Source organism: Notolepis coatsorum (assembly GCF_963971535.1).
Source record: "Notolepis coatsorum genome assembly, chromosome: 19".
NCBI classification, from domain to species: Eukaryota; Metazoa; Chordata; class Actinopteri; order Aulopiformes; family Paralepididae; genus Notolepis; species Notolepis coatsorum.
In genome coordinates, this window is record NC_140183.1 from 24,666,585 (window position 1) to 24,690,339 (window position 23,755).

Sequence of the window (23,755 nt, forward strand, 5' to 3'; positions counted from 1 at the left end):
TGTCTGTCTGTCTGTCTGTCTGTCTGTCTGTCTGTCTGTACGTCTGTCTGTCTGTTTATCTGTCTGTCTGAGTCTGTCTGTCTGTCTGTCTGTCTGTCTGTCTGTCTGTCTGTCTGTCTGTCTGTCTGTCTGTCTGTCTGTCTGTACGTCTGTCTGTCTGTCTGTCTGTCTGTCTGTCTGTCTGTCTGTCTGTCTGTCTGTCTGTCTGTCTGTCTGTCTGTCTGTACGTCTGTCTGTCTGTTTATCTGTCTGTCTGAGTCTGTCTGTCTGTCTGTCTGTCTGTCTGTCTGTCTGTCTGTCTGTCTGTCTGAGTCTGTCTGTCTGTCTGTCTGTCTGTCTGTCTGTCTGTCTGTCTGTCTGTCTGTCTATCTGTCCGTCTGTCTGTCTGTCTGTCTGTCTGTCTGTCTGTCTGTCTGTCTGTGTCTGTCTGTCTGTCTGTCTGTCTGTCTGTACATACATTGATTTATAATTTATATTTCCCCAAGGGGATCAATAAGGGACTATCTTGTCTGTCTGTTTTGTCTGTGAGTGAGTCTCCCTGATCTCAGTGTGAGTCATTGTGGACTGGCTGAAATGGAGCTATTATTTAGTTAGCAATTCATTGTTGTTCCTTTTTCAAAACATTTCTTTTCACACACAAATTCATCATTGGAAAGAAAAAAAAACCCTGTTGACTTGTCTATTTAATCTCGCAGCTCTGACATCTCGCGAATATGAAACGGATTGATCTGCCCTAATTTGTCTGTAAAAAAAATAAAAAATAAAAAACTACCCTAAACTGCAAAAACAGCAGAAAAACACAAATTGCCAGCTAGCGTACGCGATAAGATTTCTCATATTTAATTGGTAAAGGAAAAGCAGCCTTGCAGCTTGTGGGACGGGCAGTTTGTTGTCTTTTTCCCCGGCGTGTTTTGTCCACAGTGGGGCTGCGCCACTTAATGAGGCTCCTCTTCCTCCCCTCCATCATCTCCCAGAAAGGCCCTGGATTCAGCAGTTCCTCCCCCCCCGTAACCCCAGCGCTCCCCTCCTCCTCGTCCCAGAAGATGCCACGGACAGCCAGCGCTGTTTGTAGGTGTTCAATTATGCATCAGGAGTCTAAATGCTGTGAGGCATTGGTTTAATATCTCAGTCCAGGCCTTCGTGGTGTCAAGGCACCCGGATGGTGCTCTGGTGCACCAGGCTTTATGATTATGGCTCATAAGACGGCAGACCTAGTGTCACTTCAGGAATTTGGGCAAAACTTAAAGGTCTCCAGTAGAGTTGATATATAGTCTACTAGCTGAATAAATCTCCTACCTCATATAACCTGTTGTTGTTCTATAGTCTACAAGCTGAATAGATATCTTATCTCATATAACTTATTGTTCTATAGTCTACAAGCTGAATTCATCTCTTATCTCATATAACTTATTGTTCTATAGTCTACAAGCTGAATACATCTCCTACCTCATATCACTTATTGTTCTATAGTCTACAAGCTGAATACATCTCTTATCTCATATAACTTATTGTTCCTTAGTCTACAAGCTGAATACATCTCCTACCTCATATAACTTATTGTTCTATAGTCTACAAGCTGAATACATCTCTTATCTCATATAACTTATTGTTCTATAGTCTACAAGCTGAATACATCTCCTACCTCATATAACTTATTGTTCTATAGTCTACAAGCTGAATACATCTCCTACCTCATATAACTTATTGTTCTATAGTCTACAAGCTGAATACATCTCTTATCTCATATAACTTATTGTTCTATAGTCTACAAGCTGAATACATCTCTTATCTCATATAACTTATTGTTATATAGTCTACAAGCTGAATAGATCTCTTATCTCATATAACTTATTGTTCTATAGTCTACAAGCTGAATACATCTCCTACCTCATATAACTTATTGTTCTATAGTCTACAAGCTGAATACATCTCCTACCTCATATCACTTATTGTTCTATAGTCTACAAGCTGAATACATCTCCTACCTCATATAACTTATTGCTCTCAATGTTTACGTCCCTGTCCGTGTTTAGTTTCACTTTCAGTTCGGTGACCTCCTTCACTTGACAGTTTGTTAGATTATGAGGGAAATCACGTAGACAGAACTATTTGAAGCACAAGGGCAGGTTTACACGCCTCGAGTGCACTACATGTTATACGCCCCCCCCCCCCCCCTCCCCGTGGCGGTGGCGTGCGTGTGCATCCTCGTGTCAGAAGAACACAAGATGGACAATATTTTGGGAACCACTTTACTTTTCTCCTACTGTGTGCCATATAGTGACAACGTAATCGACTAGTGATCTCCACTGGACACCTTTTTAAAAACCGTCGCTCTCTAAGCTCAAAGTTTGCAGTTAGCAAAGTCTTGTCTTCTGTGAAATCGCCATTGTGTCCCCTCCTCCCCCCCTCCTCTCACTTGTCTCGACTTAGCGTCAGAGAGTGAGTATATATATAGTCATTATTTCACGTCGGGCATTGTGTGTGTGTGATGTGGCTGTTAACAGGATAGGGCTGGCTCATGTCAGGCCTTTGTGTCCCTCCCGTGTCTTGCGCGGACGTCCGGGCCGCTCCCGGAATAGCCCGTCGGCTCCGCCCCTCGCGTGGCTCATCCTCTGTAATGTGCCTCTAATGCCCGGGGCCCCGTACGGGCGGAGCACGGCCCCTGGGCTCTTGACAGCGGAGCAGCATCTTAGCTTCCTGCTTATCCAGAGAAAGACGTCACTTAACTCAGCCTCCCCATTGTCCTCCTCCCAGCACCCCTCTCCTCCCTGACGGAATCCTCTGTAATCCTCCAACACAATCTGGTTACAGCTCCTCCACAACTATTTTTATGTGCCCCCCCCCCCCCCCCCTCCATTTAAACATGAATGGCTGCAGATGAAGAGAGGGATCCCTATGAGGATGATTATGATGTCACTCCCCTGATCTTCCGCCGCCCTCCAAATAATTGCACATCATGGCTTCATAGCGTGTCAGAGGGACGTCGCGCGGCGTGCAATTAAAACCAGCGGATATAATGCACCCAAATTACGGCCTGTCAGCCCCGCTGAACAACACACTCCGTGTTTGAGTTACACTTAATCATCACGTGCATTAGCTACTTCGCTAAGACCCCCCCCCCCCCCTCCACACTCTCACAGCGAGGGCGTGAAACACACTGCACCCCCCCAACAACCCCCCCCCCCCCCCTTTCTGTGTCAGCCACGCAACAGCTATAGGGGGGGCGCTTATGTATTTATATTACAGTTAGACCTTTTGAAAGCCTGTGATGTCGCGAGTGATTTAGCCCGCGCGAGGCCCGTAAACGCGCGCCATGTGTCGACGGGGGAATTCTGAATTCGTTAGAATCAGACAACAGATGTAAACATTGAATATTTACTCCCCGACAAGTCGGTTACCATGAGCCTTTTGTGTTTGCATATTTCATTAACATTTTTAACAACCTCCTCAACTTTTTTATTTTTTTCTTCTCTCATTTTCTTTTTATTAAGATGCATTGAATTAGGCAACGCTGCATTTAGAAGGAATGGGAGACGGAGAGAAACGTCGCGTTCTATCCAAGTCTGTCCTTCTTTTGTCCCTCGTGATCGTGTGTCTGACATATTATTTTCTCCCCCTCTCTCCTTTAAATCATCCGTGGCTTTTACTCCCATCAGTGAGACGTAGCAGTGAGACGTGAGACGTAGCAGTGAGACGTAGCAGTGAGACGTGAGATGTAGCAGTGAGACGCAGCAGTGAGACGTAGCAGTGAGACGTGAGACGCAGCAGTGAGACGTAGCAGTGAGACGTGAGACGCAGCAGTGAGACGTGAGACGTAGCAGTGAGACGTGAGACGCAGCAGTGAGACGTAGCAGTGAGACGTGAGACGCAGCAGTGAGACGCAGCAGTGAGACGTGAGACGTAGCAGTGAGACGCAGCAGTGAGACGTAGCAGTGAGACGTGAGACGCAGCAGTGAGACGTAGCAGTGAGACGCAGCAGTGAGACGTAGCAGTGAGACGCAGCAGTGAGACGTAGCAGTGAGACGTGAGACGTAGCAGTGAGACGCAGCAGTGAGACGTGAGACGCAGCAGTGAGACGTGAGACGCAGCAGTGAGACGTGAGACGCAGCAGTGAGACGTGAGACGTAGCAGTGAGACGTGAGACGTAGCAGTGAGACGTAGCAGTGAGACGTGAGACGTAGCAGTGAGACGCAGCAGTGAGACGCAGCAGTGAGACGTGAGACGCAGCAGTGAGACGTAGCAGTGAGACGCAGCAGTGAGACGTAGCAGTGAGACGTGAGACGTAGCCGTGAGACGTAGCCGTGAGACGTAGCAGTGAGACGTGAGACGCAGCAGTGAGACGTAGCAGTGAGACGCAGCAGTGAGACGTAGCAGTGAGACGTGAGACGTAGCCGTGAGACGTAGCAGTGAGACGTAGCAGTGAGACGTGAGACGCAGCAGTGAGACGTAGCAGTGAGACGCAGCAGTGAGACGTAGCAGTGAGACGTGAGACGTAGCCGTGAGACGTAGCAGTGAGACGTAGCAGTGAGACGTAGCAGTGAGACGTAGCAGTGAGATGCAGCAGTGAGACGTAGCCGTGTCAGACTCTGTGAGGAGAGCTCCCGATGCGTCCTGTGCGTCCCTGTCAGTCCGTGGCCCGGTCCAACCCCCCCTTACCCCCCCCCCCCCCCCCCCCTCCCCCTCGCCGCTCCAAAATAAACACATTTAGCTTCGATGTGCTTAACTGAATTTAGTGCGCCATTATCGGAAATGAAATAAGTAACGTTAAAGGTCATTTGGAAAATAATGCAGAAAGGCTGGAAAGAAAAGGTTAAGTATGAGACGGAGCTGTTCTGATGATAACGAGCGGCTCGGTGCGGCCGAGGAAGAGGCTCGCCGCTCGCTTTTTTGACTCTGTTGCGTCGCGATCTCTCTTTATGACCGGGACAGCTTTACAGCCCCTAACCCTCAGTAACACGATAAACAACAGCAGAATGGATTGGATATGTTCACCAGCCTTGGGCTGATGTTTGTAAAATTAATGCTTTCTTTTGCAAAGGAAACACACTCACCACGCACGCACGCACGCTCACACGCGCACACACACACACGCACACGCACACGCACACGCACACACACACACAGATGAGAGAGAAAGGGTGAGAGAGATAGAATCGATACTAGACAGTATGAGAGAGAGAGAGGATGAGAGAGATAGGATCAATACTAGACCGTATCAATAGAACATCCTCAGCTATACTGTTTATTTTGTTGAGATTGAAATTATCATCTCATTACATCCTCACTTTATGACATTTCCTTGTGAATGGCCATTAGCCTGTACCAGTTGTTATCATACCAGTTGTTATCGTAGCAGTTGTTATCGTAGCAGTTGTTATGAGTGATTGATCCCAATTCGCACAGAGAGAGAGAGAGAGGGGGCTTTCTCATTAGGAACGGGTGCTCCGCTCCGTCCTCGCTCCGTCCTGAGTGCGAACTCCAGTGCGAACTCCCCCCCCCCTCCCTCTCCCCCCCTGGTTTTTGTACACACTGCAGTCTGGTTCGCTCCGGTTTTTGTTTACGGTTTGCATTTTGAGCGTGTAAGCTGCCGTAGGCGATGATGTCACTCTCGAACCGTCGGCACAGGAAGAGTTGAACACACGGCGATGGAAACTGGATGCCCGATATAAAGAAACTAATAACCAATAAATATGAAGTTACCTTTGAGCCTCTGTTGTCGAGCCTTGTCAATATAACCCACCCCCTTTTCTCACGAATGGAACTTGTGTCGTGGAGTCTGCTTTGAGCGTTTCCTGGGTTAGCGGCTAACGCTAGTTAGCTTAGCCTATTTATGGGATAACTTAGCAGCTAACGTTAGCCCATTGCTTGCGTCAATTATATTGCATGTCACTGGTCTATAGAAATAAATGCATTCGAACAAGAAACCAATGTATAGACACAATGGCAAAAAAAATTGCCAGGCCTAATGCGAGCCAGGGAAGTCTTGTGCTTGTAACGTGGCTTCATGTTTTCATCCACTGAGGCTCAACATGCTTGTTTGGTTGAGGTCTGAACTCGCCAAATTGCCCATAAATATCGTTTTTTTGTTGGTATTGTCCAGTTGTTGCTGTATGTTTTTATCTTCCCAAAATTCACGCAAGCATGAAAGCATTACAGTAATGACGTTGTGTGTGTCAGCAAGTTGATATAGCAAGCCTCTTCCGTGTTTTGGTACAAGCTTGTACACCACGCCCCCCGCTCCGTCGTCGGGGATGCTGGTTCGCACCCGAGACCACCTATTCCAGCGGTCCAGGTTTGGAGCGAATCAGCGTCCCCGGGGACGCGGGGGAGCGTTCTCATCAGGGACGATCACACCCTTTTTTGGTGCGATCGCGCTCTGATTCGACCCCGAATGGCTAGTGTGAAAGCCCCCAGAGAGAGAGAGAGAGAGATGAGTGCCTATCAGTCCTATTAGGTCTCCAACACAGGAACAGTGGACCCTTTCAGGCTCTTTAGTAGTCCTAGAATGGGGGCTTGGTAATCACAGCCCCCCCCCCCCCCTCCTTTAATCAAACAAACAAAAACAAACAAAGGGCCCAGCTGCTAAACGGTGGATCAGTAGTTTAGCCTGTAGGAGCTAACACAGCAGATAGACGTGTGCTATTATCTTACTCCACTCTAGAGGCCCTTGATGGGTCAGAGACAGAGGCTGCGCTGTGTGTCACTAACACAGGCTTCTGGTACAGCTGTATCACTCTGGTCTGTATCACTCCGGTCACTCAGCTGTATCACTCTGGTCTGTATCACTCCGGTCACTCAGCTGTATCACTCTGGTCTGTATCACTCCGGTCACTCTGCTGTATCACTCTGTATCACTCTGGTCTGTATCACTCCGGTCACTCTGCTGTATCACTCTGTATCACTCTGGTCTGTATCACTCCGGTCACTCAGCTGTATCACTCTGGTCTGTATCACTCCGGTCACTCAGCTGTATCACTCTGGTCTGTATCACTCCGGTCACTCAGCTGTATCACTCTGTATCACTCTGGTCTGTATCACTACGGTCACTCAGCTGTATCACTCTGGTCTGTATCACTCTGGTCTGTATCACTACGGTCACTCAGCTGTATCACTCTGGTCTGTATCACTCTGGTCACTCAGCTGTATCACTCTGGTCTGTATCACTCCGGTCACTCAGCTGTATCACTCTGTATCACTCTGGTCTGTATCACTACGGTCACTCAGCTGTATCACTCTGGTCTGTATCACTCTGGTCTGTATCACTACGGTCACTCAGCTGTATCACTCTGGTCTGTATCACTCTGGTCACTCAGCTGTATCACTCTGGTCTGTATCACTCCGGTCACTCAGCTGTATCACTCTGTATCACTCTGGTCTGTATCACTCCGGTCACTCAGCTGTATCACTCTGGTCTGTATCACTCTGGTCTGTATCACTCTGGTCTGTATCACTCTGGTCTGTATCACTCTGGTCACTCAGCTATATCACTCTGGTCACTCAGCTGTATCACTCTGGTCACTCAGCTGTATCACTCTGGTCACTCAGCTATATCACTCTGGTCACTCAGCTGTATCACTCTGGTCACTCTGCTGTATCACTCTGGTCACTCAGCTGTATCACTCTGGTCACTCAGCTGTATCACTCTGGTCACTCAGCTGTATCACTCTGGTCTGTATCACTCTGGTCACTCAGCTGTATCACTCCGGTCACTCAGCTGTATCACTCTGGTCACTCAGCTGTATCACTCTGGTCTGTATCACTCTGGTCTGTATCACTCTGGTCTGTATCACTCTGGTCACTCAGCTGTATCACTCTGGTCTGTATCACTCTGGTCACTCAGCTGTATCACTCCGGTCACTCAGCTGTATCACTCTGGTCACTCTGGTCTGTATCACTCTGGTCACTCTGGTCTGTATCACTCTGGTCACTCAGCTGTATCACTCTGGTCACTCTGGTCTGTATCACTCTGGTCACTCAGCTGTATCACTCTGGTCACTCTGGTCTGTATCACTCTGGTCACTCAGCTGTATCACTCTGGTCACTCTGGTCTGTATCACTCTGGTCACTCAGCTGTATCACTCTGGTCACTCTGGTCTGTATCACTCCGGTCACTCAGCTGTATCACTCTGGTCACTCTGGTCTGTATCACTCCGGTCACTCAGCTGTATCACTCTGGTCACTCTGCTGTATCACTCTGGTCACTCAGCTGTATCACTCTGGTCACTCTGCTGTATCACTCTGGTCACTCAGCTGTATCACTCTGGTCACTCTGCTGTATCACTCTGGTCTGTATCACTCTGGTCACTCAGCTGTATCACTCTGGTCACTCAGCTGTATCACTCTGGTCACTCAGCTGTATCACTCTGGTCACTCTGCTGTATCACTCTGGTCTGTATCACTCTGGTCACTCAGCTGTATCACTCTGGTCACTCAGCTGTATCACTCTGGTCACTCAGCTGTATCACTCTGGTCACTCTGGTCTGTATCACTCTGGTCACTCAGCTGTATCACTCTGGTCTGTATCACTCTGGTCTGTATCACTCTGGTCACTCTGCTGTATCACTCTGGTCACTCAGCTGTATCACTCTGGTCACTCAGCTGTATCACTCTGGTCTGTATCACTCTGGTCACTCTGGTCTGTATCACTCTGGTCACTCAGCTGTATCACTCTGGTCTGTATCACTCTGGTCTGTATCACTCTGGTCTGTATCACTCTGGTCACTCTGCTGTATCACTCTGGTCACTCAGCTGTATCACTCTGGTCACTCAGCTGTATCACTCTGGTCACTCAGCTGTATCACTCTGGTCTGTATCACTCTGGTCTGTATCACTCTGGTCTGTATCACTCTGGTCTGTATCACTCTGGTCACTCTGCTGTATCACTCTGGTCACTCAGCTGTATCACTCTGGTCACTCTGCTGTATCACTCTGGTCACTCTGCTGTATCACTCTGGTCACTCTGCTGTATCACTCTGCAGTTATATAACAAAAACGCTTCACAGCGTACGCCTCACATTCGCCCGTTCACTCACACATTCACACGTGACCCGAAGGCGGAGGCGACCGTGCGAGGTGCCGACCTGCTCATGGGGGAGCAGTCAGGGGGGTCAAGTGTCTTGCTCAAGGGCACTTCTTTGACACACGCTGCCCGGAATCTAACCGAGAACCTGCTTTGGTGCCACATGAAAGGATAGGAAACCGACTCGACACTAAGCCACAGCAGCAGCAGCAGCAGCAGCAGCAGCAGCAGCGCTCTGCTAACGAACCCCTGTGATTCATTGTGTATTGAGCTAATGGTGTCGCCAGGTAGATTTAGGAGCGGAGCGCTGGGGGAGAAGGGTGGTGTGGGGGGGTGGAGGAAGGAGCAGAGCAAAGTTAATGAGTGATTAACAACAGCAATTAAAAGATGAAGAGGGAGGGTGGAGAGAAAAAGGCGTGTAATTAAAATATCAGTCGTCAAAAGTGCGTGTGTCATCTATTGTGCACTTATTAAAAGCCAGGCGGGGAAAGGAGAGAACGGCGCTTAATTCCAGCCTGAAGTGTGCCGTGATGTTGGGACGGACGGACGGGGGACGGACGGACGGACGGGGGGGGGGGGGTGGGGGCGGGGGGCCGGCCGTAACTCATATTTAAGTGTGAGGCCGTGTCATTGGGGGTTCACCGCCATGCATTTCTGTGTTGACACCCATCGGGGCCAGGGATATTTGGCAGTCGGGAGTAATTTAACTTAATTAATGGGATGCATATTTGATGGAGGTATAAAATATCCCGGCTCAGCAAAGTGGAAGAGAGGGAAGATTTAGTAGGAGATAAAGGTGGAGGGGAGAGTAATTTGTGCTCTCAGAGAGAGAGAGAGAGAGAGAGAGAGAGAGAGAGAGAGAGAGAGAGGTAAAGGAGGGAAGAGGGCGATGCTAGTGAGGGTTGATAAAGATCTAAAGAGAGCGAGAGAAGGAGGGAGTTGATAAGAGAGTGTGGAAAGAGTGACGAAAAAAAGAGGACATGGGGAGAGATGGTGAGTTCAGCGAGTGGGCTGAGTGGAAGGGAGGGAAGGAGGGATGATGGTTGGAGAGATGAATGTTTGACACGGCGCTGGGCTGATGTGTGGAGGGGAATGTTCCGTTTCTCCATTCAGAGGCTATCAGACTGACAGGGCTTGATTTAATTGATATCCGCGCTGAGCTGCACTCGCTACAAACAGACACATTACGCTGGTTTGAAAACTTGTGGCAGTGCTGCCGGCTGAGGAGGGCCTTTAATATTCATGGGGGGCTTTTAAAGGGGTTCCACAATGCTGCCCCCCCCCCCCCCCCACACACAGACACACAGACACACATTCAACCCGTCTTTACTTTACACACACACACACACACACACACACACACACACACACACACACACACACACACACACACACACACACACACACACACAAACACACACATACAACCCGTCTTTACTTTACACACACACACACACACACACACACACACACACACACACACACACACACACACACACACACACACACACACACACACACACACACACACACACACAAACACACACATACAACCCGTCTTTACTCTTCCTATTTTACTTTACACCCACACACACGCACGCACGCACACACACACACACACACACCTACCTACCTAGACACACACACGCACACACGCGCGTACAGTGACACGCGATCTGATGAAAAGCTGTCCCGCTGCTGTTAATCTCCTCTGGCACCTTGACTTCCTGTAGGTAGAGCTGATTTTCATGGAGAAACCAGCCGCCTAGATGTTTGATACCATCCTGGAAACAGGAGACTAGAGACAGGAGACTGGAGACATCTGAGACGCTTGTAGCTCACTGTCACACTTTCTCTCTCACTGGCAGACTGGCAGACTCACCGGCCAGCGTTGTAGTACTCCAGTCCTGGAGTTCAGGACCCGTGACTCGACTTGGACTTGAGCACACTGATGACTCGGACTTGGACTTGGGAAGGTGCAGACGAGGACTCATACTTGTTAATTTATAAATACAGTTATTTATTTTTTAAATATCTTTATGTAATAGGCCCTAATCATTTTATGGCTATATGAATACCGTAACATTATTTTATTGTGCGTGTGTGCGGCTGTGCGCACGTGCATTTGTTTGGCTATTGTGTCACAAAGTAAATAAACTCCCTTTTGAAATGGTGACCGCTGTCATTAATGTTTAATGTAGACCTTTTTTATTTGTATGTCAGATTGTCAGCTCTCTTACCCTCAGCCCTTGTTTTCTCTCTCTCTCTCTCTCTCTCTCTCTCTCTCTCTCTCTCTCTCTCTCTCTCTCTCTCTCTCTCTCTCTCTCTCTCTCTCTCTCTCTCTCTCTCTTACCCTCAGCCCTTGTTCTCTCTCTTTCTTACCCTCAGCCCTTGTCCTTGCTCTCTCTCTCTCTCTCTCTCTCTCTCTCTCTCTCTCTCTCTCTCTCTCTCTCTCTCTCTCTCTAGTTCTCTCTCTTTTACCCTCAGCTCTGGTTCTCTCTCAAAGCATATAGCCCACTAACACGCCAGTTAGCTCATTAGCTACAACTCACCAATGAATAACAAGTTGTCATCATCAAAACGTTTGTCTTGCCTGATTACCATCAGCCTTTACCCTGGGGCTGCCTGTAACAAATACATCCAATCCTAGAACCTATAAATCCACATTTTCACACGTGATCAGAATTCTGCTCTTTGCTCAGCATGAGGTAGGGCGCAGCTATGATATGTAGTTGTCATCGTGGAGGCGCACAAGCTAGCAGGGAGGCTATCATGCAGTACTATTTGCCATGTAATACTTATTAGGTTAGACAGTGATGAAAGACCACCATGAACATGCAATGTTGTTCACCAAAGAGGCTTTGTGCCTCTTTGTAAAAGCAAAACCAAAAACATACCCTGCTAAGATAGTGGTCAGTTTTATGTAGTGGATAAACTCCAAAACAAAGATGGTAGTCAGTTTTTATGTGGTGGTTAAACTCCAAAACAAAGATGGTAGTCAGTTTTTATGTGGTGGTTAAACTCTAAAACATAGATGGTCACGGTGGTCAGTTTTTATGTGGTGGTTAAACTCCAAAACAAAGATGGTGGTCAGTTTTTATGTGGTGGTTAAACTCCAAAACAAAGATGGTGGTCAGTTTTTATGTGGTGGTAAACTCCAACCAAAACAAAGATGGTAGTCAGTTTGTAGGTGGTGGTTAAACTCCAAAACAAAGATAGTGGTCAGTTTGTATAGTGGTTAAACTCCAAAACAAAGATGGTGGTCAGTTTTTATGTGGTGGTTAAACTCCAAAACAAAGATGGTAGTCAGTTTTTATGTGGTGGTTAAACTCCAAAACAAAGATGGTGGTCAGTTTTTATGTGGTGGTTAAACTACAAAACAAAGATGGTGGTCAGTTTTTATGTGGTGGTTAAACTCCAACCAAAACAAAGATGGTAGTCAGTTTGTAGGTGGTGGTTAAACTCCAAAACAAAGATAGTTGTCAGTTTGTATAGTGGTTAAACTCCAAAACAAAGATGGTAGTCATTTTTTTTGTGTGGTGGTTAAACTCCAAAACAAAGATGGTGGTCAGTTTTTATGTGGTGGTTAAACTACAAAACAAAGATGGTGGTCAGTTTTTATGTGGTGGTTAAACTACAAAACAAAGATGGTAGTCAGTTTTTATGTGGTGGTTAAACTACAAAACAAAGATGGTGGTCAGTTTTTATGTGGTGGTTATACTACAAAACAAAGATGGTGGTCAGTTTTTATGTGGTGGTTAAACTACAAAACAAAGATGGTAGTCAGTTTTTATGTGGTGGTTAAACTCAAACAAAGATGGTGGTCAGTTTTTATGTGGTGGTTAAACTACAAAACAAAGAAAGGATAACTTTTTCTACCATCTCTTTACTTGATCCACTCTAGTTTGGAAGTTCATTGAGCTGACATCACAAACAGCCGAATTCTCATTGGTAGCACTTTGGAAAGTCGGAAATCATTTGAACTTTGAGCGCAGCAATTTCAACTGGTGCACCACGCCAAGGGGTAGTGCTGCTGCCTTTATTCAACACACACACACACACACACACACACACACACACACACACACACACACACACACACACACACACACACACACACACACACACACACACACACACACACACACACACACACACACACACGCACAGTCCTTCATAATAGTCTGTCTTAGTGAAAGTCCGGTATTGGAACCTATTCTACACATTCAAATGACTGGCTGGTTCTTAACACTTTGAGTGCCAGCGACGTCATATGTCGTTTTATTAGCCCCCCCATTGAGTGCCGATGATTATAGTTTTATTTTTTTATTAGCAATCTGAATTCATATTTCATCAACCGAGTCTCCCGTTGGTACAGCAGCTCCCCCAGGAGCTCGGGTGGGAAAAAAGCGCCCCCTATCGTCTATCCCTGTGTAACTGCAGCCTCAGGTCAGTCCATTAGACTGACCTGGGATCTGTAGATCTGTAGAGGTGGAGCCAACTGGCTCCATTGTGCTGGCGAGACGTCTGATCAAGAGGGATCTGATCGCGAGACGGAAATCAGCCTGGAATATATATTTACAGCAGCCAATAATCAATCAATAAGCGTGATCTATATTTGGAATGGCGATCAGGAATTGGAATAATCTTTTTGGATAACATCTGATCTCAGGTAAGGAATCTATTTTACCAGTCTTAGGATAATCAGACCTGCTTTCACAGAGATTTCAGCGTTTGCCCTATGTGTGATGTGGCTGCTTGGCTGTAATCGCTGATGAGGAAATAAGAGAATAGATTTTTCAGATCGCCTCTATAGCGTGCATACGTACACATAATCGATAATCTAGCGTTTATTTGAAAACTATTCATAAATAGGCTGAAAAATGACAGTTTTTGTGTATTCTAGAATATTCCAGTAAATGTCTTTTATCACGGAATCTTTATATTTTCCTTGAAAACGAGGGCTTTTCAAAATGCTATAAAACGAAAATGAACCGATAAAAAAACAATCCGTTTCGACAATGTTGACTGCAAACGAGTCATTGATAAGCGACGGGCAGATTAGACACATAGCCATAATTTAAAACATAGATTAGGCGTTTTTAACGCTAACATTGAAGTGGGTGGCGGCATTCAAGGAGATTCCGGGGCACCGAGCTCCGGCACGGAAAGTGTTAAGGTTCCTGGAGTTTGCTCTGAACTGGGAAAACTGCTTTTTGCTTTGATGGAACACCTGGAATGTTCTCCAACTGACTCTGAAGCTGAAGGTTCTTCCTTCTTTTGCTGCATTTTTTAAAGTACGATCTTCGACCACTGTGTGTCGATTTGTCTTAGCCGATTGTTTATTGTTTATTCTTATTTGTTGTGCCTATATGTATGCATTTCTTGATGAACTGTGTCTTTGTTTTGTAAGCTCCTCGTCACTGTAAATGAGGGTGACCTCAGTGTCTTAGGAGTTGAAGTAAAGGTATGAAAGGAAGCCGTATAAACCATGCTATCTGATAGCTTGTCTCGTCCTCTGGGTCCTTTCGGGACTGTAAATCACGGCAACATCGTGTATTCACGCTCCGTTAGCGTGACTGATCATAGGTTTCACTCCCCACTGTTGTCTCCTACTACAGTACAGACAGCTATAGCATTCTGGACCTAATCATACCTAACAAGATAAGATAAGATATTCCTTTATTGATCCCTTTGGTGAAATGCAGGCATCATAGCAGCATGGGGGAGGGGGGAGGGGAGGTACAGGTATGGGCAGGGCAATAGTACAAAGACATGAATATAGGCAATACAATTAGACCCGAATATAAAACGGGTGCAGATAAGGGTCTGTATCAATAAAACAATAAAAAAGAAATCTGAATATAATGTAAAAGTAAACAATGCAGGTGAGGGCCTGAACCCTAACTGGCATGATATGTTATAGTCCGTGCAGGTTTTGGTGGTTGTGAGTCAGACACACTTTGTGTTCAGGGGTCAGACGTTCCTAATGGGAATCCCAACAAATATCTTCTCAGATGGATGTCCCAGAGTCTTATAAGTCTTGTAAAAACGGGGCCTCAGATTGGGGGTCCCCAACACGACAGCGCTGGAGAAGCACTGCGCTGCAGCGCGCCATTCATTAGCCCTCAGGCCGAGTATCATCACATCCCCAGCATCCAGATTTATGAAGTGATATTGACCATTGTCTATGCAAAACAGATAATAACTCATGATGGATGGGCGGCATTAGCAATGAAATTATATCAACCATAACAGCCTATGGTAGGAACACACCTAGCCCGCCCCGGCCCCGCCCGCCCTCCCCCCGCCTGTTTAATTGATTAATTGCTGACGTGGATGGATGAGGCGTTGTGGGTCCTGAATGGGTGGCTGATTGCTAGTCAACCATAAACAGAGCAGCCACAGTGGGACCATCCTCTCATCCCTTATCCCGCTCTGACAACGGGGGAAAAATATTCCTCCATAAAACGCCGATATCACCGGCCCTGACACGTAAAGCCCTCCGTCAGTTCCCGCCCCTCCTCCGCCCATCTCCTCTAAGCTCTCTGTCTCTCAGCACACCCCTCGGACTCTGAAATCAGCGCTCCCTCCCCGGCAGCGGGGGGGGCGAGCTCGGCCCCAGCGCGCGTATCTATCGCCCCCCCCCCCCCCCCCCAGGTAGCCGCGCCGACGCCCATCCTTAAATATGAGCAAATAATGGTGTGGTGAGTGATGTCGCCGGTGTCCTTGACAGGGTTCCTCTGTGTACCGTAGCAACATCTCACTGTCTCCACGCCCCAGGAGACGCGTAAAACACCCCACGGAAGAGCTCCCAGGGCTGGCTGCTGCCGCTGCTGGCGGATGGATGCAGCCAGGAACGCACAAGTGCAATGAGATGTGTGTGTGTGTGTGTGGTCATGCGTGCGTGTGCATGTGTGTGTGTGTGCCTGTATGTGTATAGGTAGGTACTATTTGTGTGTGTAATGTGCAGCAGAATACACATTCATTACACGCATCATGTACGGGGCGACAGTGGCTCAGAAGAAGGGTATAGAGCGGTCGTCTGGTAATCAGACGGTTCGATTCCGGGCTCGTCCCGTTGCCTCTGCCGTTGGCGTGTGAGTGAATGGGTGAATGTGAGGCATAAGTTGTAAAGCGCTTTGGATACAAGCTCTATTGAACTGCAGTCCATTTAGCATGTAGTTGTAGCTGTGTGTCAGTGTTGTGCCCGGGCGCGTTGGCAGGACCTTGGGAGTAACGGATTAGAACAAAGCTCTGTGGCTTTGCCACTAAGATGTCATCGTCTCTCCAGAGCTGCCGCCACTGTGCTCTGGATCCCCTGGCAGGGGTGAGGGAGGTGGATTTGGGGGAGAGGGCGGCAGTCGTCTGGTAATCGGAAGGTTTCTGATTAGATTCCGGCTCCTCCTCCCGCCGGCCCGTTCTTGAGCGAGACACTTAACCCCTAACGGCTCCTGATGACCAGGTTGGCACCTCGCATGTGAGGAAGGAGTCGTGAAGCACTGCAGTCCATTTACCATCGGGAGGGAGGGAGGGAGGGAGGGGGGGGTGTTGGTGGTCTCTGAGAAGCCCGGCCCCTCAGGAGAGGAGGACCTGAAGAAGAAGCAGAAGAAGAAGACCACCATCAGCCACGCGCTTCATGTCCTCCCTGTTCTTCCTCTCCTTCCTCCTTCCTTTCCTTCCTCCTTCCTCTCCTTCCTCCTTCCTCTTCTTCCTCTCCTTCCTCTCCTTCCTTTCCTTCCTCTCCTTCCTCCTTCCTCTCCTTCCTCTTCTTCCTCTCCTTCCTCCTTCCTCTCCTTTTTCCTTCCTCTCCTTCCTCTCCTTCTTCCTTCCTCTCCTCCCTCTTCTTCCTCTCCTTCCTCTCTTTTTTTTTTATTGGATTCTATTATATGTTGTACCACTGTATTGCACATTGTTGCGGGCAAGACCACCCGCATTTCATTGTATACTTGTATGCCGTGACAATTAAAACTCTTGACTTGACTTGACTTGACTTCCTCTCCTCCCTATCCTTCCTCTCCTTCTTCTCCTTCCTCTTCTCCCTCTTCTTCCTCTCCTTCTTCTCCTTCCTCTCCTTCCTCTCCTCCCTCTCCTTCTTCTCCTTCCTCTTCCTCTCCTTCCTCTCCTTCCTCTTTCCTCTCCTTCCTCTCCTTCCTCTTCCTCTCCTTCCTCTCCTCCCTCTCCTTCTTCTCCTTCCTCTCCTTCCTCCTTGTTCTTCCTCCTTCTTCTCCTTCATCTTCCTTTCCTTCCTCCTCCCTCTCCTTCCTCTCCTTCCTCTCCTCCCTCTCCTTATCCTTCCTCTCCTTCCTCCTTGTTCTTCCTCCTTCTTCTCCTTCCTCTCCTTCCTCTTCCTCTCCTTCCTCTTCCCATCCTTCCTCTCCTTCCTCTCCTTCCTCCTTCCTATCCTTCCCCTCCTTCCTCTCCTATCCTTCCTCATTCCCCTCCTTCCTCTCCTTCCTCCTTCCTCTCCTTCTTCTCCTTCCTCTCCTTCCTCTCCTTCCTCTCCTCCCTCTCTTTCCTCTCCTTCCTCCTTCCCCTCCTTCCTCCTTCCTCTCCTTCCTCTCCTTCTTCTCCTTCCTCTCCTCCCTCTCTTTCCTCTCATTCCTCTCTTTCCTCTCATTCCCCTCCTTCCTCTTTCCTCTCCTTCCCCTCCTTCCTCTTTCCTCTCCTTCCTCTCCTTCCTGTTCTTCCTCTCCTTCCTCTCTTTCCTCTCCTTCCTCTCTTTCCTCCTTCCTCTCCTTCCTGTTCTTCCTCTCCTTCCTCTCCTTCCTCTCCTTCCCCCTTCCTCTCCTTCCTCTTCTTCCTCCTTCCTCTCCTTCCTCCTTCCTCTCTTTCCTCTCCTTCCTCCTTTCTCTTCTTCCTCCTTCCTCTCCTTCCTCTCATCCCTCTCCCTCTCCTTCCTCTCCTCCCTCTCCCTCTCCTCTCCTCCCTCCTTCCTCTCCTCCCTCTCATTCCTCTCCTCCCTCTCCTTCCTCCCTCTCCTCCCTCTCCTTCCTCCCTCTCCTCCCTCTCCTTCCTCCCTCTCCTCCCTCTCCTCTCCTCCCTCTCCTCCCTCTCCTTCCTCCCTCTCCTCCCTCTCCCTCTCCCCCCTCTCCTTCCTCCCTCTCCTCCACTGAAGTATCCCTCATGCCACCGGGTGAGAGCTCAGACCGAGGCGCAGGTCTTGTGCCCCTGCAGCCGCCCGTGAAAGCGCTGACACATCGATTAGCCCGCGGAAAACCCCATCCAGTGCATTGAGAGAGAGAGAGAGAGAGAGAGAGGGTTAACACATTCTGTGAAGAGGAAACCGTTTATTCATTTATTCTGTTTATTCAGCACAAACAAACGGAGGTCAGAATTATACTGGTATGCTGATCTGATAGTCCCATGTCCGATACGGTTAAATTCCACATTAGGGTTCACTTTTATGGTCATTTCAAAAGCCTGGCCTGCCGACCTCGAGGAGCCCCCCCCCCCAGCAGCTTTGATTAGTGTTTACTTTTATATGCTACATAACAGTGAATAAAGCCTTAAACTGCTCATTTGTTTCTCTTCCAAGTTCACTTCTGCCTCCATGAGTTGTCATCTGCATGTCGGACAGTAGGTGGCGCCATGCAACTTGTTAGAAACCAGCAGTTGAAAAAGCCTGTTTTTTTCCTTCTGTTGTGAATGTGGGTTAACCTATCTGTTGGCGTGGATGGAATTCAATCAAATTGTATTGTTAAAGGGATTCATTCAAATCTGTGAGTTCTGTGACATGTATGTGGTATGATGTGTGATTTTGAAAAACAAGAAAAAGTGGGACAAAATAAAATAACATCATATATGATGTAACGTTTGTGTCACACAGACAACCGGATAAGACTTATTAATACAGATTATAATTTTCCACTTTGTTATGTGATGAAAAGTTTGATTTCATATGTTGATGACAAACAGAATAATTATCCATACATTTACTGGCAGAATGTTTCACACAAAGGCTGATTTATTGAATGCCTGGTCGTATACAGTACACCTGAAAAGATAAATGGTATACTTAAATATACTGTAGTGTAGACACACGTTACACACATTTTAAAGTAAAACTCGCTGAAGGAATATCTGTCATTCTCTCTGGTAATATAGTAGGCAGGTACTGTGTATATTAATATAGTAGGTACTAGGTATTGTGTACATTAATATAGTAGGTAGTACTGTATATATTAATATAGTAGGCAGGTACTGTGTATATTAATGTAGTAGGCAGGTACTGTGTATATTAATGTAGTAGGCAGGTACTGTGTATATTAATGTAGTAGGCAGGTACTGTGTATATTAATGTAGTAGGCAGGTACTGTGTATATTAATATAGTACTGTAGGCAGGTACTGTGTATATTAATGTAGTAGGCAGGTACTGTTTACATTAAAATAGAAGGCAGGTTTGTGTTTTATTCAGCAGGGTTAGGGTGGTGTTGTAGACAGTAGAGTGGTGTTGTAGACAGTAGGGTGGTGTTGTAGACATTAGGGTGGTGTTGTAGACAGTAGGGTGGTGTTGTAGACAGTAGGGTGGTGTTGTAGGCAGTAGAGTGGTCTTGTAGACAGTAGGGTGGTGTTGTAGACAGTAGGGTGGTGTTGTAGGCAGTAGAGTGGTGTTGTAGGCAGTAGGGTGGTGTTGTAGGCAGTAGGGTGGTGTTGTAGACAGCAGGGTGGTGTTGTAGACAGTAGGGTGGTGTTGTAGACAGTAGGGTGGTGTTGTAGGCAGCAGGGTGGTGTTGTAGGCAGTAGGGTGGTGTTGTAGGCAGCAGGGTGGTGTTGTAGGCAGTAGGGTGGTGTTGTAGACATTAGGGTGGTGTTGTAGACAGTAGGGTGGTGTTGTAGACAGTAGGGTGGTATTGTAGACATTAGGGTGGTGTTGTAGACAGTAGGGTGGTGTTGTAGGCAGCAGGGTGGTGTTGTAGACAGTAGGGTTGTGTTGTAGGCAGCAGGGTGGTGTTGTAGACAGTAGGGTTGTGTTGTAGACAGTAGGGTGGTGTTGTAGGGTGGTGTTGTAGGCAGTAGGGTGGTGTTGTAGACAGTAGGGTGGTGGTGTCGGGTGGTGTTGTAGGCAGTAGGGTGGTGTTGTAGACAGTAGGGTGGTGTTGTAGACAGTAGGGTGGTGTAGGCAGTAGGGTGGTGTTGTAGACAGTAGGGTTGTGTTGTAGACAGTAGGGTGGTGGTGTAGGGTGGTGTTGTAGGCAGTAGGGTGGTGTTGTAGACAGTAGGGTGGTGTTGTAGACAGTAGGGTGGTGTAGGCAGTAGGGTGGTGTTGTAGACAGTAGGGTGGTGTTGTAGATAGCAGGGTGGTGTTGTAGACAGACAGTAGGGTGGTATTGTAGACAGTAGGGTGGTGTTGTAGACAGTAGAGTGGTGTAGACAGTAGGGTGGTGTTGTAGACAGTAGGGTGGTGTTGTAGGCAGTAGGGTGGTGTTGTAGACAGTAGAGTGGTGTAGACAGTAGGGTGGTGTTGTAGACAGTAGGGTGGTGTTGTAGACAGTAGAGTGGTGTAGACAGTAGGGTGGTGTTGTAGACAGTAGGGTGGTGTTGTAGACAGTAGGGTGGTGTTGTAGACAGTAGAGTGGTGTAGACAGTAGGGTGGTGTTGTAGACAGTAGGGTGGTGTTGTAGACAGTAGGGTGGTGTTGTAGACAGTAGAGTGGTGTTGTAGACAGTAGGGTGGTGTTGTAGACAGTAGGGTGGTGTTGTAGACAGTAGGGTGGTGTTCAACAGTAGGGTGGTGTTGTAGACAGTAGGGTGGTGTTGTAGACAGTAGGGTGGTGTTGTAGACAGTAGGGTGGTGTTGGAGACAGTAGAGTGGTGTTGTAGACAGTAGGGTGGTGTTGTAGACAGTAGGGTGGTGTTGTAGACAGTAGGGTGGTGTTGTAGACAGTAGGGTGGTGTTGTAGACAGTAGGGTGGTGTTGTAGGCAGTAGAGTGGTGTAGACAGTAGGGTGGTGTTGTAGACAGTAGGGTGGTGTTGTAGACAGTAGGGTGGTGTTGTAGACAGTAGGGTGGTGTTGTAGACAGTAGGGTGGTGTTGTAGACAGTAGAGTGGTGTTGTAGACAGTAGGGTGGTGTTGTAGACAGTAGGGTGGTGTTGTAGACAGTAGGGTGGTGTTGTAGACAGTAGAGTGGTGTTGTAGACAGTAGGGTGGTGTTGTAGACAGTAGAGTGGTGTAGACAGCAGGGTGGTGTTGTAGACAGTAGGGTGGTGTTGTAGACAGAGTGGTGTTGTAGACAGTAGGGTGGTGTTGTAGACAGTAGGGTGGTGTTGTAGACAGTAGGGTGGTGTTGTAGACAGTAGAGTGGTGTTGTAGACAGTAGGGTGGTGTTGTAGACAGTAGGGTGGTGTTGTAGGCAGCAGGGTGGTGTTGTAGACAGTAGAGTGGTGTTGTAGACAGTAGGGTGGTGTTGTAGACAGAGTGGTGTTGTAGACAGACAGTAGGGTGGTGTTGTAGACAGTAGGGTGGTGTTGTAGACAGAGTGGTGTTGTAGACAGACAGTAGTGTGGTGTTGTAGACAGTAGGGTGGTGTTGTAGACAGAGTGGTGTTGTAGACAGACAGTAGGGTGGTGTTGTAGACAGTAGGGTGGTGTTGTAGACAGTAGGGTGGTGTTGTAGACAGTAGAGTGGTGTTGTAGACAGTAGGGTGGTGTTGTAGACAGTAGAGTGATGTTGTAGACAGTAAGGTGGTGTTGTAGGCAGCAGGGTGGTGTTGTAGACAGTAGAGTGGTGTTGTAGACAGTAGCGTGGTGTTGTAGACACTAAGTAGGGTGGTGTTGTAGACAGTAGCGTGGTGTTGTAGACAGTAGAGTGGTGTTGTAGACAGTAGAGTGGTGTTGTAGACAGTAGCGTGGTGTTGTAGACAGTAGGGTGGTGTTGTAGACAGTAGCGTGGTGTTGTAGACAGTAGAGTGGTGTTGTAGACAGTAGAGTGGGTGGTGTTGTAGACAGTAGAGTGGTGTTGTAGACAGTAGAGTGGTGTTGTAGACAGTAGAGTGGGTGGTGTTGTAGACAGTAGAGTGGTGTTGTAGACAGTAGGGTGGTGTTGTAGACAGTCGAGTGGTGTTGTAGACAGTAGGGTGGTGTTTTAGACAGTAGGGTGGTGTTGTAGACAGACAGTATGGTGGTGTTTTAGACAGTAGGGTGGTGTTGTAGACAGACAGTATGGTGGTGTTTTAGACAGTAGGGTGGTGTTGTAGACAGTAGGGTGGTGTTGTAGACAGACAGTAGGGTGGTGTTGTAGACAGTAGGGTGGTGTTGTAGACAGTAGGGTGGTGTTGTAGACAGACAGTAGGGTGGTGTTGTAGACAGCAGGGTGGTGTTGTAGAGTAGACAGTAGGGTGGTGTTGTAGGCAGTAGGGTGGTGTTGTAGACAGCAGGGTGGTGTTGTAGACAGTAGGGTGGTGTTGTAGACAGACAGTAGGGTGGTGTTATAGACAGCAGGGTGGTGTTGTAGACAGTAGGGTGGTGTTGTAGACAGTAGGGTGGTGTTGTAGACAGACAGTAGGGTGGTGTTATAGACAGCAGGGTGGTGTTGTAGACAGACAGTAGGGTGGTGTTGTAGACAGCAGGGTGGTGTTGTAGACAGTAGGGTGGTGTTGTAGACAGACAGTAGGGTGGTGTTATAGACAGCAGGGTGGTGTTGTAGACAGACAGTAGGGTGGTGTTATAGACAGCAGGGTGGTGTTGTAGACAGACAGTAGGGTGGTGTTATAGACAGCAGGGTGGTGTTGTAGACAGACAGTAGGGTGGTGTTGTAGACAGACAGTAGGGTGGTGTTGTAGACAGACAGTAGGGTGGTGTTGTAGACAGACAGTAGGGTGGTGTTGTAGACAGCAGGGTGGTGTTGTAGACAGTAGGGTGGTGTTGTAGACAGTAGGGTGGTGTTGTAGACAGTAGGGTGGTGTTGTAGACAGCAGGGTGGTGTTGTAGACAGTAGGGTGGTGTTGTAGACAGTAGGGTGGTGTTGTAGACAGTAGCGTGGTGTTGTAGGCAGTAGGGTGGTGTTGTAGACAGACAGTAGGGTGGTGTTGTAGACAGACAGTAGGGTGGTGTTATAGACAGTAGGGTGGTGTTGGGAGTTCCTCCTGATCTAACTAGGCCAAGCATCTCTGTACCTCCAGCCCTCCGGAGGTGATCAGCAGGTCTCAGGAGAGACCCCCCACACCAGCGCCTCGCCAGGCCTGTCACGAGGGGGCTGACACCAGGCTAGCTGGCTGGCTGGCTGGCAGGGTGGGTGGGTGGGTGGGTGGACGAGTGGGTGGGTAGCTGGCTGGGTGTGTGGAGCTGGTGGTGGTGGCGGCTGTGTTAGTGGGTGGGGGGTTGACATGCTGAGAGGGCAATTACAGCAAGGACAACGACTACACAGAGATAAGTCCTCACAGCAGACTAATGAAGAGAGCAGGTTAGCTCACTAAGAGGACTGGGAAAATGAGCATGCCCTCACCGTTTGTGTGTGTGTGTGTGTGTGTGTGTGTGTGTGTGTGTGTGCACAGTCTGCACACAAGTGTCTGTGTGCATATGTACGTGTGTGCATGTGAATCTGTGTGTGTGTGTATGTGCATATATGTGTGTGCATGTGCATCTGTGTGTGTGCTAATCTGTGTGTGTGTGTGTGTGTGTGAATCTGTGTGTGTGTGTGCATGTGACTGTGTGTGTGACTCTGTGTATGTGCATTTGACTGTGTGTGTGAGACTCTGTGTGTGTGACTCTGTGTGTGTGTGTGTGTGAGACTCTTT

General features: G+C 48.0%; 1 protein-coding gene and 1 pseudogene across 2 annotated transcripts in view; one reads left to right on the forward strand and one right to left on the reverse strand.

The window, feature by feature from the left end:
* LOC311246422 (zinc finger protein 407-like) overlaps positions 1–2,067 on the forward strand; it is a gene marked incomplete at both ends in the record, with an annotated part of 50,562 nt that extends 48,495 nt beyond the window's left edge. Inside the window, one exon of the mRNA XM_084336579.1 lies at positions 2,034–2,067. Coding sequence (XP_084192705.1) covers positions 2,034–2,067 — 34 coding nt within the window. The remainder of the gene's footprint in view (positions 1–2,033) is intronic.
* Positions 2,068–3,630: 1,563 nt separating this feature from the next.
* The window catches only part of LOC311246423 (zinc finger protein 516-like), a 91,468-nt pseudogene continuing 71,343 nt past the window's right edge, over positions 3,631–23,755 (reverse strand). Inside the window, exon 5 of the transcript in view lies at positions 3,631–4,586. The product of the transcript in view is annotated as a zinc finger protein 516-like (transcript). The remainder of the gene's footprint in view (positions 4,587–23,755) is intronic.